The sequence below is a fragment of the Dama dama genome, chromosome 7, assembly GCF_033118175.1.
Source record: "Dama dama isolate Ldn47 chromosome 7, ASM3311817v1, whole genome shotgun sequence".
Classification (NCBI taxonomy): domain Eukaryota; kingdom Metazoa; phylum Chordata; class Mammalia; order Artiodactyla; family Cervidae; genus Dama; species Dama dama.
The window spans coordinates 33,354,546-33,373,574 of record NC_083687.1 but is presented as its reverse complement, the minus strand read 5'-3'; the positions used below and the strand labels follow the sequence as shown (position 1 = coordinate 33,373,574).

At 41.3% G+C, this 19,029-nt stretch overlaps 5 protein-coding genes across 5 annotated transcripts; 3 read left to right on the top strand and 2 right to left on the bottom strand.

Moving 5' to 3' along the window:
- Positions 1–1,936: 1,936 nt before the first annotated feature.
- On the bottom strand, positions 1,937–3,043 carry LOC133059848 (histone H2B type 1-C/E/F/G/I). The gene has a single exon (XM_061147446.1). The coding sequence runs from the start codon at positions 2,999–3,001 to the stop codon at positions 2,621–2,623; it is 381 nt and encodes a 126-aa protein (XP_061003429.1). The 5' UTR covers positions 3,002–3,043; the 3' UTR covers positions 1,937–2,620.
- Positions 3,044–3,228: 185 nt separating this feature from the next.
- Positions 3,229–3,863, top strand: LOC133059841 (histone H2A type 1-B). The gene has a single exon (XM_061147438.1). The coding sequence runs from the start codon at positions 3,328–3,330 to the stop codon at positions 3,718–3,720; it is 393 nt and encodes a 130-aa protein (XP_061003421.1). The 5' UTR covers positions 3,229–3,327; the 3' UTR covers positions 3,721–3,863.
- Positions 3,864–4,281: 418 nt separating this feature from the next.
- Positions 4,282–16,324, top strand: LOC133059312 (uncharacterized). Its single transcript, XM_061146296.1, has 4 exons — positions 4,282–5,034; positions 10,039–10,136; positions 10,284–10,541; positions 15,155–16,324. The coding sequence occupies exons 1-4, from the start codon at positions 4,628–4,630 to the stop codon at positions 15,607–15,609; spliced, it is 1,218 nt and encodes a 405-aa protein (XP_061002279.1). The 5' UTR covers positions 4,282–4,627; the 3' UTR covers positions 15,610–16,324.
- LOC133059856 (histone H4-like) lies at positions 10,017–10,635 on the top strand. The gene has a single exon (XM_061147455.1). The coding sequence runs from the start codon at positions 10,265–10,267 to the stop codon at positions 10,574–10,576; it is 312 nt and encodes a 103-aa protein (XP_061003438.1). The 5' UTR covers positions 10,017–10,264; the 3' UTR covers positions 10,577–10,635.
- Positions 16,325–17,496: 1,172 nt separating the features above from the next.
- On the bottom strand, positions 17,497–18,409 carry LOC133059831 (vesicle transport protein SFT2A-like). The gene has a single exon (XM_061147427.1). It carries the CDS (start codon positions 18,364–18,366, stop codon positions 17,839–17,841), a length of 528 nt encoding a protein of 175 aa, XP_061003410.1. The 5' UTR covers positions 18,367–18,409; the 3' UTR covers positions 17,497–17,838.
- Between the last annotated feature and the right edge of the window lie 620 nt (positions 18,410–19,029).

Sequence of the window (19,029 nt, the reverse complement as noted above, 5' to 3'; positions counted from 1 at the left end):
TTCTCACCCCATGAAGGGGCCTATGCTTAATAGTTTCTTTTGTTAGTGTACTGTGCTTAGGATGTTTAGAACAATCATGAGCATTTTGTGCAATGAGAGCACATATTTATCAAACAAGCCAGAATGCCAGCAAAAGGGATTGAATTGAAGCATTTCCTTCATTCATCCTTGGCCCCTTCATAGGGTACCAGCGTCCAGGAGATTTATTAATTAGCTTTTAAGTTGGTCTTTATTCAGTGAAAGAGGAGCGGGAGAGCTCTCAGCAGGCAACACAAGAATCTGCAGCAGGGCAAACAAGAACAACAGCAGAAAAGGGGGGAGGATTTAGGGTAGGGTAGGGGCCGAGGCCAACCTGGAGGGTCCCTTATCCTAGACGGCCTTGCCTGTCAGATATTTTCCTCGTGACCTCGTCACCGGCGGGACCTCCCATAACGGCTCCCGGCACCAGGCCAGAATACTGGAGTGAGTAGCCTATCCCAATCCTGCAGATCTTTCTGACCCAGGAATCAAACTAGGGTCTCCTGCATTGCAGGCAGATTCTTTATCAACTGAGCTTTCAGGGAAGACACCTCAGAGAGGATCTAAAACAAAGGTTATGGGGGAAGGCCCCATCAGTTCAGCTCAGTTACTCAGCTGTGTTTGACTCTTTGTGACACCATGGACTGCAGCACCCCAGGCTTCCCTGTCCATCATCAAATCCCTAAGCTTGCTTAAACTCATGTCCATCAAGTCCGTGATGTCAGCAAACCATCTCATTCTCTGTTGTCCCCTTATACTCCTTCCTTCAATCTTTCCCAGCATCAGGGTCTTTTCAAATGAGTCAGTGCTTCATATCAGGTAGCCAAAGTATTGGAGCTTCAGCTTCAGCATCAATCCTTCCAATGAATATTCAGGACTGATTTTCCTTAGGATTGACTGGTTTGATCTTGCAGTCCAAGGGACTCCCAAAAGTATCCTCCAACACCACAGTTCATAAACATCAGTTCTTCAGCGTGCAGCTTTCATTATAGTCCAACTCTCACATCCATACATTACTGGAAAAACCATATCTTTGACTAGACGGACCTTTGTTGGCAAAGTAACGTCTCTGGCTTTTTAGTATGCTGTCTAGGTTGGTCACAGCTTTTCTTACAAGGAGCAAGTGTCTTTTAATTTCATGGCTGCAGTCACGATCTGCAGTGATTTTAGAGCCCAAGAAAAGAAAGCCTGTGGCTGTTTCCAATGTTTCACCATCTATTTGCCATGATGTGATGGGACCAGATGCCATGGTCTTCGTTTTTTGAATGCTAAGTTTTAAGCCAGCTTTTTCACTCTCCTCTTTTAGTTTCATCAAGAAGCTCTTCAGTTCCTCTTTGTTTTCTGCCATAAGGGTGGTGTCATCTACATACCTGAGGTTACTGATATTTCTCCTGGCAATCTTGATTCCAGCTTGTGCTTCATCCAACTGGCATTTCATGCTGGCATTTCACATGATATTATCTGCATAGAAGTTAAATAAGCAGGGTGACAATATACAGCCTTGTACTCCTTTCCCAGTTTGGAATCAGTCTGTTGTTCCATGTCCAGACTGTTAATTCTTTACCTGCATACAGATTTCTCAGGAGGCAAGTAAGATGGTCTGGTATTCCCATCTCTTGAAGAATTTTCCACAGAAGTCCGCATAGGGTTGTACTAAACAAAAGAATGTCTAATTTCATGGGCCAGAACTTTCCTCATTCATTATAGTATTATTATTACTTCTGAGTATAATAGTACTTTAAAAACTTGTCTTTATTATATGTTAAGTGTAGGAATGATGGAAAAAAGCGACCTCATAATGTCCATAAATAACTTCATGAGTTGTATATCTAACATGTTTGTGTTTATTATAATTATTGCATTTTTTTTCCACACACGTGTTGTCAATGGAGTTGGTTACAATAATTGGGGGGGGGGGGGGGGGGCTGCCCCACAGAGCTGGCAGGACCTTAGTTTCCCTCCCAAGGATTGAACAGGCCAAGGCAGTGAAAAAGCCAAGTCCTAACCATTGGACAACCCAGGGAACTCCCATAATATTCTCATTTTTAAAGTAAGAAACTGAGGCTGTGAGAACGAAAGACTATTTACCTCACAAAATTTAAATTCCAACTAATGTTCTTCTGAGGCAATGTTCTTTCAAAGATGTCCAGGTAGAACTGAAAAACACTTCACATCTACAGATCTCTAACACATCAATAAGTCTTTTTACAAAAATAACTTCCTCTCCCAGCATTAGGCTACATCTCTCTTCTTGGTGAATTTTTTCATTTTTTATGAAACCTCCCAACATCCAGATTACGAAAAACGCAATGATTATCCCTCCTCGTAATATCAAATAGCCAGCCACCCTTCCTTACCTATGGAAATAAGAAAAAAAAAAAAAAAAAAACCTGGTCTTTTTAGTACAGAACGGGTTTGGGGAAATGTTAGATTAACAGCTTTCTTCCCAAAGAATAAGCTTCTCACTTCATTATCTCGGGCACCAAACATAACTGCACTTGAATGCCCAGCAAAGAAAGAGCAGAAAGAGTATACAACTCCTTAAATGAAAATGTAAGTGGCTCTGAAAAGAGCCTTTGGTTTAACATGCGGCCAGGCATATTTACTTGGAGCTGGTGTACTTGGTGACGGCCTTGGTGCCCTCGGACACCGCGTGTTTGGCCAGCTCCCCGGGCAGCAGCAGGCGCACGGCCGTCTGGATCTCCCTGGATGTGATGGTCGAACGCTTGTTGTAATGAGCCAAGCGCGACGCCTCGCCCGCGATGCGCTCGAAGATGTCGTTCACAAACGAGTTCATGATGCCCATGGCCTTGGACGAGATGCCGGTGTCCGGGTGGACCTGCTTCAGCACCTTGTACACGTACACGGAGTAGCTCTCCTTGCGGCTGCGCTTGCGCTTCTTGCCGTCCTTCTTCTGCGCCTTGGTCACCGCCTTCTTGGAGCCCTTCTTCGGAGCAGGAGCGGACTTGGCCGGCTCAGGCATCTCTGAAAACACAACACCGAACAATACACGTAGATCGGGAAATGCCTGCTTGTAAATAGAATCTGCTCTTTTATAGGTGGCCTATGCAAATAAGGTGTTTACGAATATTCATATCTGATTTGACAACGCATTGGTGACGAGATTATGTAAATTTACCTCCACTACATCTCTTTTCTTATTGGTTAGACAGAAAACAGAAGACTTTAACCAATCCTGTCTCGCTTGCGGCAATTCCACCCAGCACTATAACTGCCATCTTGTTGCTGCTTACAGACCACTTTTTTTTCTGCTTTTTCTGTGGCGTTTGTGCTATTCCTCAGCTTGCCATGTCTGGGCGCGGGAAGCAAGGAGGAAAAGCTCGTGCCAAGGCTAAAACTCGCTCTTCGCGGGCCGGGCTCCAGTTCCCCGTGGGCCGAGTGCACCGGCTCCTCCGTAAGGGTAACTACTCCGAGCGGGTCGGCGCCGGGGCCCCGGTGTATCTGGCGGCGGTGCTGGAATACCTGACGGCCGAGATCCTGGAGCTGGCGGGCAACGCGGCCCGAGACAACAAGAAGACCCGCATCATCCCGCGCCACCTGCAGCTTGCAATCCGGAACGACGAGGAGCTCAACAAGCTGCTGGGTCGAGTGACCATCGCTCAGGGTGGTGTCCTCCCCAACATCCAGGCGGTGCTGCTGCCCAAGAAGACCGAGAGCCACCACAAGGCAAAGGGCAAGTGAAACGTTTAGCAGTATTAACATTCCCAGTTCTGAAAAACAAAGGCTCTTTTAAGAGCCACCCACTTTTTCTGGGAAGTGCTGGAATACTTAGAGTATAGGAGGCGTGTTCCAATGAAAACGAATAAATTGAGCTAACTTTTATTTACTAATATTATAGTGTTAAGTGTTGTCTTTAAAAAGGGGAAAGCATCTCTCATTTGCAACAAAGGTGCCAAATTGTTAGCCATTGGTCACTTAGGCATCATAAAGTCTTTGAAAAATTCATGTTAGTAGGTTTCTACTGTCACCTATAACTGAAACAAAAGATAAAACTTGTAAATTCAAAAAATCCATGTTGAGGGAATTCCGTATCAACATAAATTTGGGCTTGTAGACTACGAATGACGTATATGTAGGTAAATAACAAGACCGTAATGCCTTATTGAGAGGTTTTACGTGTATCGTACGCGATGTCTGTCTTTACATATATATGCATAGTCAAATGAATATCCTGTCAAAAAGTATAATATAGATAAACAAGAGAACAAAGGAGGAATAGCTGGCCAATGACATGTCAGGGCGGGCTTTTTAAATTTTGCGGATGACGAGATTAGAATTGTTTAGTCCGTTGGTTATTTCTCTGTTCCTAAAACTCACGCAATGAATGAACTACATTAAAATCAGTACTAAATGAAACCTGTTATATTACTGCTATGCACTCGTGTTATCCTGGACTATAGACTCCAGATAAAAATTCGATTATACATTTAATCCTTAAAGGAAATCCGATCATATTTCTCCGAAAGGCAAAGTGAGAACCAATTAGATCACAGCGCGGGACCCAGGAATCAAACTGACCGCTCCTATAAATAAGGTCCGAGGCCGCACTGGCAGCATAACCCTCTCCTGCCAGTTTTCTGTTAACCCCATGGCGCGCACTAAGCAGACTGCTCGCAAGTCCACCGGCGGCAAGGCACCGCGCAAGCAGCTCGCCACCAAGGCGGCCCGCAAGAGCGCTCCGGCCACCGGCGGCGTGAAGAAGCCGCACCGCTACAGGCCCGGCACCGTGGCTCTGCGCGAGATCCGCCGCTACCAGAAGTCCACCGAGCTGCTGATCCGCAAGCTGCCGTTCCAGCGGCTGGTGCGCGAGATCGCGCAGGACTTCAAGACCGACCTGCGCTTCCAGAGCTCGGCCGTGATGGCGCTGCAGGAGGCGTGCGAGGCCTACCTGGTGGGGCTCTTCGAGGACACCAACTTGTGTGCCATCCACGCCAAGCGCGTCACCATCATGCCCAAGGACATCCAGCTCGCCCGCCGCATCCGCGGGGAGAGGGCGTAATCCAAGGCTACTGCTTTCTCTGTACTGAAAAAGGCTCTTTTCAGAGCCACCTACTTTGTCGATAAGAATTGTTGTGATGCTTTCCCTTATTTTACCTCCCTAGGCAGTTAGGAGAAGGCAATGGCACCCCACTCCAGTACTCTTGTCTGGAAAATCCCATGTGCGGCGGAGCCCACTAGGCTGCAGTCCATGGGGTCGCTAAGAATCGGACATGACTGAGCGTCTTCACTTTCACGCATTGGAGAAGGAAATGGCAGCCCACAACAGTGTTCTTGCCGGGAGAATCCCAGAGATGGGGGACCCTTGTGGGCTGCCGTCTATGGGGTCGCACAGAGTTGGACACGACTGAAGTGACTTAGCAGCAGCAGGCAGTTAATAAGCAATAATGGCAAGAAAAAGCCCTCTCTACTACTCTTCTTCTGCCTTAAGGCAAGATATAAATTCTGTCCTGGAGACGGCTGTAGACATGTCAGAGTAGAGAGGCTCCACAGAAATCTGCTAACAAACCTGGGTTAGTTTGCTCCCATATATTTACCTTCTCACAGTTTGCTGCCCTTAGAAGCCCAAAACTGCTTTTCTTTGCACTGTCATTTCTCTATAAATCTATTCTTTGATGAAGACGCTTTGTAAGCTGAAGTTCTAACCCACCTCTTTAAATTGATTAGTTTTTCCCTATGTCTCTTCCCCAAGGAAAAGACGTGCAAAAAGGCAAAATGATTGTCTGAGGAGACCTTACAAATAGCTGTGAGTAGAAGAGATGCAAAAGGAAAAGGAGAAAAGAAAAGATACACCGATTTGAATGCAGAGTTCCAAAGAATAGCAAGGAGTGATAAGAAAGCCTTCCTCAGCAATCAGTGAAAAGAAACAGAGGAAAGCAGAATAGGAAAGACTAGAGATCTCTTCAAGAAAATTAGCGATACCAACGGAACATTTCATGAAAAGATGGGCACAATAAAGGACAGATATGGTATGGACTTAAAAGAAGCAGAAGATATTAAGAAGCGATGGCAAGAATACACAAAACTATACAAAAAGGTCTTCATGACCCAGATAATCACAATGGAGTGATCACTCACCTAGAGCCAGACATCCCTGGAATGAGAAGCCAAGTGGGCCTTAGGAAGCATCACTATGAACAAAAGTACTGCAGGTGATGGAATTCCAGTTGAGCTATTTCAAATCCTAAAAAAGGATTCTGTGAAAGTGCTGCACTCTATGCCAGCAAATTTGGAAAACTCAGTAGTGGCCACAGGACTGGAAAAGGTCAATTTTCACTCCAATTCCAAAGAAAGGCAATGCCAAAGAATGTTCAAACTACTGCACAATTGCATTCATCTCACACGCTAGCAAAACAATGCTCAAAAGTCTCCAAACCAGGCTTCAACAGTACAGGAACTGGGAACTTCCAGTTGTTAAAGCTGGATTTAGAAAAGGCAGAGAAACCGGAGATCAACTTTCCAACATCTGCTGGATCATCAAAAAAGCAAGAGAGTTCCAGAAAAACATCTACTTCTGCTTTATTGACTATGCCAAAGCCTTTGAGTGTATGGACCACAACAGACTGGAAAATTCTGAAAGAGTTGGAATACCATACCAACTGACTTGCCTCTTGAGAAATCTGTACACATCTCAGGAAGCAACAGTTAGAACTGGACGTGGAACAACGGACTGGTTCCAGATAGGGAAAGGAGTATGTCAAGACTGTATATTATCATGCTGTTTATTTAACTTATATGCAGAGTACATCATGAGAAATGCTGGACTGAATGAAGCACAAGCTGGAATCAGGATTGCTGGGAGAAATATCAATAACCTCAGATATGCAGATGACGCCAACCTTATATGGCAGAAAGTGAAGAAGAATTAAAGAGCCTCTTGATGAAAGTGAAAGAGGGGAGTGAAAAAATTGGCTTGGAACTCAACATTTCAGAAAACTAAGATCATGGCATCTGGTCCCATCACTTCATGTCAAATAGATGGGGAAACAATGGAAACAGTGAAAGACTTTATTTTCTTGAGCTCCAAAATCACTGCAGATGGTGACTGCAGGCATGAAATTAAAAGATGTTTGCTCTATGGAAGAAAAGTTATGACCAACAAATATGACAGCATATTAAAAAGCAGAGACATTACTTTGCCAACAAAGGTACATCACTTAGTCAAAGCTATGGTTTTTCCAGTAGTCATGTATGGATGTGAGAGTTGGACAATAAAGAAAGCTGAGTGCTGAAGAATTGATGCTTTTGAACTGTGGTGTTGGAGAAGACTCTTGAGAGTCCCTTGGACTGCAAGGAGATCCAACCCGTCCATCCTAAAGGAAATCAGTCCTGAATATGCATTGGAAGGACTGATGTTGAAGCTGAAACTCCAATACTTTGGCCACCTAATGCATAGAACTGACTCATTTGAAAAGACCCTGATGCTGGGAATGATTGAAGGCAGGAGGAGAAGGGGACGACAGAGGATGAGATGGTTGGAAGGCATCACCGACTCAATGGACATAATTCTGGGTAAACTCCGGCCGTTGTTGATTGCCAGGGAGGACTATCATGCTACAGACCATGGGGTTGCGAAGAGTCGGACATGACTGAACAACTGAACTGAAGTGAACTGGGTCTCTTCCTCTATATGTATGAAATATACATTTAATTTATTTTTCCTTTGCTAATCGAAAATCAAGATGTATAGAGGAAATATTTACAACCTCCATTACCACTACTACCACCACCACCATCACAATTGGGTAAGAAGGGAAGAAGGTTGAATTAAAGTCAACAGAGCAATTTAGATCAAAAAGGTTTATTGAATTATATTATAACCTTTATCTTTTCTACTGGATAGAGATAATATTTCTCTGCAATGGGTAAAAATCTCCCACCTCCTTTTCCCTTTGCCTTCAGACTTTCCCAGCATCAGTGTTTTTTCCAATGAATCACCTCTTCTCAGCAAGTGGCCAATGTATTGTAGATTCAGCATGATACATAGTTAAATAGAAATACCTCCCTTTAGAAAAACTAAAAAACATATCTGCAGACTTTTTAGACTATATTTTCATATGACAACAAAAGGAAATTCAGTCCATTCTTTTACCTTAATTTGATATTTAGATATATCTTAACAGATTTCAGAGGTTTTTCTGTAGTGGCCAGAGCATTTTCTTGGTCCACAATGAACCCATGCTTGATGAAGAATCTGCTTTCCTGTCTGTAATTTACACCATACTGTGTGCTGCTTATCAATGATAATTTGCCATGGCATTGAGAGACAAGTGTGTAATATCCCAGGCCTAAGGATGAAGATGACAGAAACATCACATCTCTTAGATTGTCTTTATTTCCAATGTCACAGTCTCCAATCACAAGCACGTAATATCTCATTTTATTTTTTTTAACAAAAAATCATGATCAACAAATAAAAATGAATTTGTGTCAAAGAGCTTCACTTTTCAACAAATGAACCAACAGGTAAAATGCTGTATTAAATTCAAAGAACATTTAAGATATTAGAGTATTTATAGACAATGTAGAAAGAAATGTTAGGATAAGATTATTAAAATTATTTTATTAATCCAAGAGGTTATAAATCTTCGGAGTTATATCTGTTTCACCTGACCAAAGTGATTTGCCTTTCTACCAAATAAGGGCTTTGCAAGTTAAGTAAATTCACTTAAATTAGTACTTAGAATCGATAGTAAATAGATGATCAAAGTACATTTTCACAGAATCCTTCAGTGGCCTTGTATATTGGACATCATGGACTCTCTTTTTTTCTTTGCTTCCAAGGCTCAGACAATTTTTCACACATAGAGAGGCAGGAGATAGATGCCGGCAGGCTGAGCAGTTGAAGTTTGTTCCCTGTGGAATACAGGGAATATATATCCAAGACAAAGAGTAGAGTCGAAGCCAAAACAGAGAGGAGTTGAGCCCTGCCTAGATAAAAGATAAAGATACCACATATTCCTCATCCTCCAGGTCAAGACCTTCCATCTACACAGGCTCAGAAAGGCGTGAAATGGGTGAAATGGGGAAGGGACACCCCATAGTAAGGGATGGAGTAGGTAATGGATACAGCTGGTTCAATTGAATGAACTATATATATATCTATATAGATATCCATGGTGGTTGCAAAGAGCTGGACACAACTTAGCAACTAAACAACAAGAGTTTAGCACTGAATTCTTAAAACAAAAAGTTTGCACACATAGGGGTGTGGACGTTATGTAAGCAACTAACATAGGCCCAGACTGCAAAATACCAGATTGAGAGATTTAAGAATATTGGGGAGCAGGATTTCCCCATCTTTCCAGTGGTTAGGACTTCACAGTTCCACTGCAGAAGAAATCGGTTCAATCCTTGTTGGAGAACTGGATCCCACATGCTGTGAGGCAACGGGCACAAAATTAAGATAAAGCAAAAGTGAAATACAAATTAAAAAATAATAATAATACTAGGGAGAAAGTATTTCTCTCTTGTCTCTGGAACAAGAAGATGGAATTTCCTCAGGTAATTACAGTAGTACTCAAAAACAAACATTTAACCAAAAATAACCTTTTGATTTTCCAAACACCTTTATGATATCAGAGTTAACATTCTCATCCTGCAAATGAAAAAAAAAAAAAAATTGAAAATGAGTAAACACCTGTCACAAACCTGATCCTAAACCTCCGAATGTGAAAAAGTAGCAAGTAATGAGGGCTCAGGCAATAAAATCATGCCTCCGAGTAACACACATCAGCGAGAAAACCTTGTTTCCCAACGGATATCAGCAATTTCCTTGCTCCCTACGATCAGTTTATCACGATAATTATTTCACCTACATTTACATTGTACAAAAATGCTTTCCAGAGACTCGTTTGCATTTCAGACATGCGATTAAAGAATGAAGCAATATGAAATCTCGGTCAATGACTTAGCTTAAATATTCAAAGTTGAAAATAGATGTTCCCTTAATAGGTACAGTCCCTTAATAAATAAAAGAATGTTTTAAACGCCCTTACACAGGACTCTTCCATCTGAAATTCAGGGAATGAGCAAAGAAATTTTGTCTCCTCGACTCCGCCCCACAGACACTGAGGCGTTTGTGGGCTGGAACAAATTAGGTTACGAATGAGCCCCTCCCCCTTCCCCGCCTTTTTCGGAGTTTTCAAAGAGGTCCGCGACCTTACTATAAATAAGAATTCGGCACTTACCTAAATTTGTACATAGTTTTCCTGATATAGGTTAGGCAATGTCTGGACGGGGTAAAGGTGGAAAAGGCCTTGGGAAAGGAGGCGCGAAGCGTCACCGTAAGGTTCTGCGGGATAACATTCAAGGTATTACTAAACCCGCCATCCGCCGCTTGGCTCGTCGCGGTGGGGTCAAGCGCATCTCTGGCCTTATTTACGAGGAAACTCGCGGGGTGCTGAAAGTGTTCTTGGAAAACGTGATACGGGACGCGGTCACCTACACCGAACACGCCAAGCGAAAGACGGTTACGGCCATGTACGTCGTGTACGCACTGAAGCGTCAGGGACGCACTCTTTACGGATTTGGCGGCTAAGTTGGAACCTACAAACAAGTTTTCTGTATCACTCACCAGGTCCTTTTCAGGGCCACCTATTTATTCACTTGAAAGAGCTCGTGGCATTAAGCTGTGGTGTTTTTGTCTTTTACTTTTTTTTTTTGAGAGTAAATGGGGCTTAGGGAACTTGTGATCTCTGGGTGTAAGTAACTGCTTTAATATAACTCATGTTTGTTTACCTGTGCATTGAATGCTTACCCTGTGTTGCAGCTACAGTGCCACATGACTTAAATTGGGGGGCTCTGTTACTAGGAATCCTTAGTCTGCAAAATTAATGAGTTTTTAAAATGAGACATTTAAAAAAAATGAAAAAATGGACATTGACAATAAGCCGTGCCATTGGTGAGCAAATGCAAGTGCTACTTTACTAGACTCCTTGCATCTCTAGAAAACCTGATAAACAGCTACTAGAAAGAAAACTCGACGAGGTACAATGAAAGACAGACCTAAAGGAAGTGAAGTCACCGGTGAGGAAGCTTAGGTGGCACGAGGGCCATAAACTACTAGGTCAAGTTTTTTTTAATCTACAAAGAATGGGATTTGTTTCCTACCTTGTCCAATCTACTCCCTGGTAGTCTATAATAAAGCAACATCTGATGAACTCTCCGGATCCTTTTCTCATGTGTACCGTCAGGAAGCTAGCTATAAATACATGGACATCTAGCCCTGTGCTGGGACTCAGCGACACCAGGGTTTTTCATATGTCAGCATTTGCAAAGAAAAGGGGAAAGAAGTCCCCAAAGTAATAACAAACTCATTTGTCTTGGCTTCAAGACAAAGTAACTGGCAAAGGCCTGTTTAAAAGGACTTCAAGGTGCCTTCAAGGTGGATTTCTTACCTGCAGGCCATTTCAGTACTGTGGGCGCAGGTGTGAGGGGAAGAAGGAGGGAAAAGACAAGTGTTAGGTAACTGCTTTTTGGTCCTACTGGATTCTGTAATGGTCTCCTAAGGTGGCCCACAATGATTTCTGGTCTTAATGTTCACCCTTGTGTGATCAAGTCCCTGGACTGTGGATGTGACCTGTGACCTCTTTACCCATCAAGGCATGTGACCATAGGTGACAGGATGTAAAAAATGTGTGATTATAACTAGGTTATCAATAAAATCGTAACATCTTCCAATCTCTTGTATGCTAGTTCGGTTTTTTAATATAAATTTTATATATTTTTGGCTGCGATGGGTCTTCATTCCTGCTCGCAGGCGCTCTCTAGTTGTGCATGGGCTTATTGTGATGGAGTCTCTTGTTGCAGAGCATGGGCCCTAGGGTGCCCGAGCTTCAGTAGCTCTGGCTCAAGGGCTTAATATTAGTTGCCCTGTGGCTTGTGGAATCTTGGAATAGGAATCAAACACCTATCCCCTAATTTGGGAGGCAGATTCTTAACCACCGGCCCACCAGGGAAGTCCTGAATTCTGGTTTTCACAAACCAAGCATCCTTGTCAGATCCAAATGACAAGAAACTCAGAGGGCTCTTTGGGAACTGAGGGAAGACTAGCAGCCTATAAGGGCTTCAACCCAACAATCAAGAAGAAAATAAGATTCTCAGTCCTAAAACTACAACCAACCAACCACTAAGTGAATTTGGAAGCATATATTTCCCCCAAACAATCAAGAGACCACAACCCTGCATAGCACCTCAACAGCATCCTTATAGAGGACCCAGATAAAACATGCCCAGACTCACAGAATCTGTGTGATAATACATGTGTGAAGCTACTAACTTCAAGGCAATCTGTTATCCATCAATAAAGACAGCCAGCTCATTTGGAATCATCTAAGATTCTAAAGATTCTACCCATGTCATCTAAAATAACAGGTATATTTAATTGAAACTACAATCTTTATCTAAGGGGAAAACAAAATTTAAAAACAAAAACATTAATGCAAACATTGTTTCACAATTAGATGAACCTCCTCCATATTCCACATGAACACACAATACACTGTGGAATGTACATTTGTAGTGCCTAGCTGATGTACCAAATAGCAAGTCTGTAAGGCATGAAAAGTATTGAAAACAATTTATCAATGTTATTTTACTTTCAGCGATACAGAAACTATCAAATTTTCAGGAAAACTATGCATTTCTTTCCATATCCTCTGTCCTCCCTGCACTTCTACATCTTATTTCTGTTTCTTTTGATTGATTTTTTTTTCCTCAGCTTCTTAAATGAATACAGAACCTACCGCTGACTGAAGGTAGGGAATATAAAAATTAAAAATGGCTCAAAATGAGGGTTTCATACCCAGTTTCAGCACAATGTAGGATTAATTATATCAATAATAGACTCAAGGAAAATAAAGTGAAATTTTAAAATTTTTAATGTAAATTTCAACAATCACCTTTGAAATAGTCTACCCTACTGGTCGAGATTAAACTCTTTGAGATTCCACTAAATACCCTAGGCCTATACAGTGTATAAATGACATTTTGGGCCTCTTTGTACACACACATTCTCATGACTAGTATTTGTGAAACACATAAGATTATTTGAAACAAGGACTCCAAACACAAGTGCTATCATTAAACAATTTTAAGTCCACACATACTCATCGGAAAAATTTTAAATCTAAACAATGAATGCATATAAGAACAATTTAAAAGATTTTAAGGAACAAAAACACAAAAACCAGAATAGTAGGATACTATTACCTAATACTCATTACAGTACACAATTATTTCAAATTCTTTGTTGCACTAAAGAACAAAAATTTAACCTCTCCTATTGTATTATGGTTTCCTGCATTTTAAAGAATGACTGTTTTTAAAAAATGTTGCAAAAAGCTGAAAAATCTTGATATTATAGCTCTCAATACACAAAAATGAGTAGCTCTATAAAGAGACATTGAGGGATGCTAGAGATAGAGACAAATTTTACTTGGAGCTGGTGTAATTTGGTGATAGCCTTGGTGCCCTTGGACACTCAGTCCTTGGCCACTTCCGAGTACAAGAGCAGGCACATGGCCCTTTGGATCACCATGAATGTGATGGTTCAGCACTTTGTGATGGTCAAGCAAGCACTTATGTGCCAGTCACGACATCTCACACCCAGTATCTACATGTTGAAGTTGACAAACAAGTTCTTGATGCCCAAGTCCTTGGACAAGATGCCAGTGTCCAGGAGAAACTACTTAAACATTTTATAGACAGATCTATACAGAACAGCTCTCCTTAAGCCCAGTTTTCTATTTCCTGCCATCTTCCTTCTGGACCTTTGTCACCACCTTCTTTTTGGACCCCTTTTTTGAGGCTGCGGGCTTCTCTGGTAGCTAAGACGATAATTGGCCTGCAATGCAGGAGACGCGGGTTCGATTCCTGGATCAGGACGATCCCCTGGCGGAGGAAATGGCAACCCACTCCAGTTTCCTTGCGTGCAGAATCCCATGGACGGAGGAGCCCGGTAGGCTACATTCCATAGGGGTCGCAAACAGTCGGACACGACTGAGTGACTAATATAATTTGAGGCTGGGGTGTATTTACCTATCTCTGGCGTGGAAAACAAAGCAAGAAAAATGAGGAAACAAACCCGAGGAGAACAAGATATCACAAGTGTTAAATCACGGATACAAACACTCACAAATCTAATCTTCAATTGGACATAAACTGACCAATAGATAAATAGTATGTAAATTAAGATTCAAAAACTGCTTTCTTTATTCGCTCAAAAAGAAAGGCGTTCATGTATTCCTATAGGTTGATTTAAAACACTGTTACGTGACATAAATCATTCAATTAAAAATCGATAAAGCTTTTTAATTACAGGGAAGTCTTCGCGTTGGGATGTGAAAAGTAGGTAAAGAAATCCTGTTATCTAGCCGAGTCAAGTCTTCATAAAAGCACTGTGAGTTTGTCTCGGACACCTTGAGACTCTCGGAAAGAGACCCGAGATTCTAGCCCATTGCAGCGTTCGAAAGGCTCTCGATCGCCGCCATTTTTTAAACTTCCGCATTGCCAACCTTTTGTTGACGGATATCGCCATTAACCCCAGATTGACATTTTAAGTGCGTCAAAACCATAGAACAGAGCCAAATTACCACTTTTGAGTCAAACAGGAAAATAAAGATCTAGAGATCACAGAATATTGGGATTTTGCTGCGTGTCCCCTTAATAATACAATATTCTTCACATCTTAATAATATGTACTAAAAGACCATGTTACAGAGAATGAGACATTAACTGTAGATGTGCAAAAGGACTCGAGATGCTTAGACGGTGAATTCTTAAACAGGGGACAATTATCGGGACTAGAATCCTGATGAAAAAGAGTTAACTATGCAGAAGATGAAAGGTGTATGACTTCTAACTAAGTGATTAATGGGCTTGTGGATCACACTTGACAGTGTAGTATCAATAAAGCAACTCGGAAAATGCTTTTTTTTTTTTTTTTTTCCCTTAAGGGGGAAGATGGCTGCTGATTGAAATAAACCAATCAGAAATTTGCACCGGATGGATGAACCAATGTTAAATAGCTCGAAGCACTTCCGGAATTAAGCAGCTCCTGACTAACAGGAATTGCCCATAATCCAATCAGAGTGAGTCTGGTCCTTTATAAATACAGGAGCACCCCCTCCTAGTTTAATCCCATTGTCTTTCACGCTAGCTATGGCGAGGACTAAGCAGACGGCTCGCAAGTCCACCGGCGGCAAGGCGCCGCGCAAACAGCTCGCCACCAAGGCGGCCCGCAAGAGCGCGCCGGCCACCGGCGGCGTGAAGAAGCCGCACCGCTACAGGCCCGGCACGGTGGCTCTGCGCGAGATCCGCCGCTACCAGAAGTCCACCGAGCTGCTGATCCGCAAGCTGCCGTTCCAGCGGCTGGTGCGCGAGATCGCGCAGGACTTCAAGACCGACCTGCGCTTCCAGAGCTCGGCCGTGATGGCGCTGCAGGAGGCGTGCGAGGCCTACCTGGTGGGGCTCTTCGAGGACACCAACCTGTGTGCCATCCACGCCAAGCGCGTCACCATCATGCCCAAGGACATCCAGCTCGCCCGCCGCATCCGGGGAGAGAGAGCATAAATTGGCTTAATTGTCGAGTGGTAACAACTTAACCCCAAAGGCTCTTTTCAGAGCCAACCACTTAATCTATGAAGGGTGCTGTAATATGTCGGTAGAAAACAAGTTTGGCAGAGTTTGAAGAAACCTATATGCAGCTGCTTAGGAATCCCTACGTTCTTTGTAAGTTTTCAATATAGCAACTACCTCCACGACGTAAACACTTCCATTTTGCTTTATTCTATGTAGGTTCTGCGCATTTCAGCGTGGTACACGGATTTCCTGTTTTACCTTGAATCACTAAGGGACAAACAAGAACCGGGTGGTAAGTGTAACAGAAACAAGTCTAAAATGCTCAGGCCAAGTTACCCATGGTAATAAATAGAAGTTTATACATGAGATAATTGATGGAGTTCTGTCAGGTATTGAGACTTGGATGCTGAGAAGTGGAAGGCCTTGACCCTTGTAAGGAAAGTATATTCATTATTCCAACAATGAAGTAAGATTTTTAATGCCAAATAAAAGCATAGCATATTAGAACTTTATTTCCCATGTTCTGTACTTTGAGATTATAGCGCAGTGAGTTTTAATGTCTGCTTCTGTCTCATCAGATGATGGATGTCAAGAGATGAGGCCCACGAAGGCACGAAAAGTATCTAGTTATTAAATCCACCAAAACAACAGTTCTTTGTATTAAATTCTCAAGAAATTTAGTGAAATTAGAATTTAAAATAAAAATTGCTGGACAAACAGGAATTGCCATTCAATGTATTGCTGATTACAGGAGTAAAAGATTGATAGAGCTCATGTTAGTTTAATATTAAATAGTTTTATCACATAAAAATAATATAAATTGACAGTTGCATTATTGAGTTGGCCAGAAGTCATGTATTAGTCTGTGAAAGCTCCATAATATAAGGTAAACTCAATAGTTATCTCCTAATATCTATTATTCTGTTACGCTTTACAAATGAGACTGAAACTAAAAAAGTTTTAGGTAAAAAAGGAGTAGAACCAAAAACATTTCCCCTTTAAGCCATTACTATAGTTAACAACAGTATTAGTGTGATCCTCACTAGTTACCCCTGAGGCTTAATTCCTAAGATGAGCTGTCATAGGAAAACTGACATGTTTATCAAAACGTTTTCATATATGTTAAAGGTAATGGGTAGATTTTGAAAATGTACAGGGTCACATAAAACTGTGTTCAATTATACTACAATTATTACAGCCAGTTGCACAGAAATAGAATTGATGAAGAGCTATAAAAATAAAACACTAAGACAATTTTTAGCCTTTCTGCTCATTATCTAAACAATGATGTTGCTAGCTGACACACACAACTTTTTTTTAATTTTAAATACATTGAAAACCTAGTGCTTAATATGAGACCTTGTTTAATGAATTTTGATTTTATTGGGAAAATGTCACAAATATAAATCACTTGACATTTTATAGGTACCTGTTGGAACATTAACTTGTATAACCATTTCAAGCTTACCTGGTTGCCTATAACTACATGTAAACTAAACACAAGTAAATAATCTCTGAATAATCAGTATCTTTATTTTATGGAAATGATAGCTAAAAAATAAAGATGATTCAGAAATACCATTTCACACTTTCCCCATTTCCTGCCTACCACATATGCACACAGGTAAATTTTGATATTGTACATTTGAAAACTTACTTCAAAAGTGTTATATTTAAGGATTTTTTTGATTATTTGCTCTTTTGTTTTTTTTTGTTTTTGTTTTTTTTTTGTTTTTTCCAAGTGTAGGTTTATTTCAAAATTATGAAGATTTATATATTATTTTTTATCACATACAATAAAGCAGTCCGCTTAAAGTAAAAGCTTTCACACTTAAAGTTTTTATTTTAAAAAGATATTTTAAAATGTAGACCCTTAAAAACCACCAAAAAAGCAGAATATATCTTGAAGCGTAGGTTTATCCTTAAATATTCACATCTCAAATGCTGTTTAGAAAAAGGATTTAAAAACTGGCTAAAAATCATTTACACTTGGCAATGATTAAAATCTCATCAGAGCATATTAATGGCACATAATGAATTTACTGTCACAAGCATTTAACAGTTTAATGGGTATGTGGTTTTATCAGTATACAAAACGATCTTAGATGGTCAGTGCAGTTTTCTGGAGTGATCACTGTATCAGGAAAAGGACACTGCACCAAAAACAACACCAATTTTCAAAAGGTCTTTTCAAACAGTTTTCTTCTTTGCAAATAGCTTTCAGCTCAGGAGAGAAGAACAGCACTTAATTACTGCATCCCTTGCATATGGGATGTATGACAGACTATACCAGGTCATCGACAGGAACTGCAATATGCAGAATAATACGGCCAGCCCCTTCTTATGCCACCAAAGAGCAGCGCACAGGGTGAGCACGAAACACAGAAGCATAAAAATTGTTGCAAGCAATCTCGTTGTTTCAAACATTTTCTTCAGTTGTTTCACAGGTCCCATTAAAAACCATGTACTGGCTAATGCAGCAATATTTCCAAAGGTATAAAACACGGCAAAAAGCTTTATGCCTCCAGGGAGCCACAGCAATCCAGTTCCAAGGATGGAGAAGATGCCGCCGACGAAGCATATGGCAAACCACTTCAGCCTGGTGTTGAAACTAAGCGTCGAGGCATCGAGGACCTGCGCGGTCAGGCCCTGCTCCTCGTCGTCCTGGCCGCTCAGGACCTGCCGCAGCTTCTCCATGGCCGCGGCCGCGGCGCCCTGCCCGCCCCTCTCTCGCCCACCTGTTTTCATTTAGGGATGTCTTGAAGCCCCAACACCTTGGATGTCAGTAAAGGAGCTAATACAGTGCCTAAATTAAGCCACTGGAAGGACAGTGATAGAAGGGGCTGAGATTTATTACCCTTAGCCTCATACAGTAAATGAAATCACTGAATCTGATTATCTGGAGATAATCCCACCATCTGACAGGATTTTAAAGATTGGTCAATTAAAAACACACCTAGCCTATTGGGAAAAACAAGACAAAGACAACTAATGACCTAGGGTTTAGTTTAATGAGAAAAGATGCATTATAAATATTCCCGTGATAATAATGGTACTGAAATATTAATGTCATCAAAGCACATTAGGGAAACTAGATTTTTTAATTATTTTTTTAATAATTTTAATTTATAATATTTTAATATTTAATTTTAATATTTTAAAATAATTTTAATCATGGAGATGGAACCTGAGATGAAATTGGAAAGATTATTCCAGGTAGAAAGGAGAGAATTACAGATGAATAAAATTGTCAAAACAAACAAAAAAAGCAACAACAACAACAACAGGCTATAAAGTTCCCACTTGAACCAAAGGCTAATAGGGAGCAAGTAATAATTTTTATAAGACAGATGATCAGAATTGAGGAATTAGGTGCTGGAGAAACTAATTAAGAAGAACCAGTTAGGAACA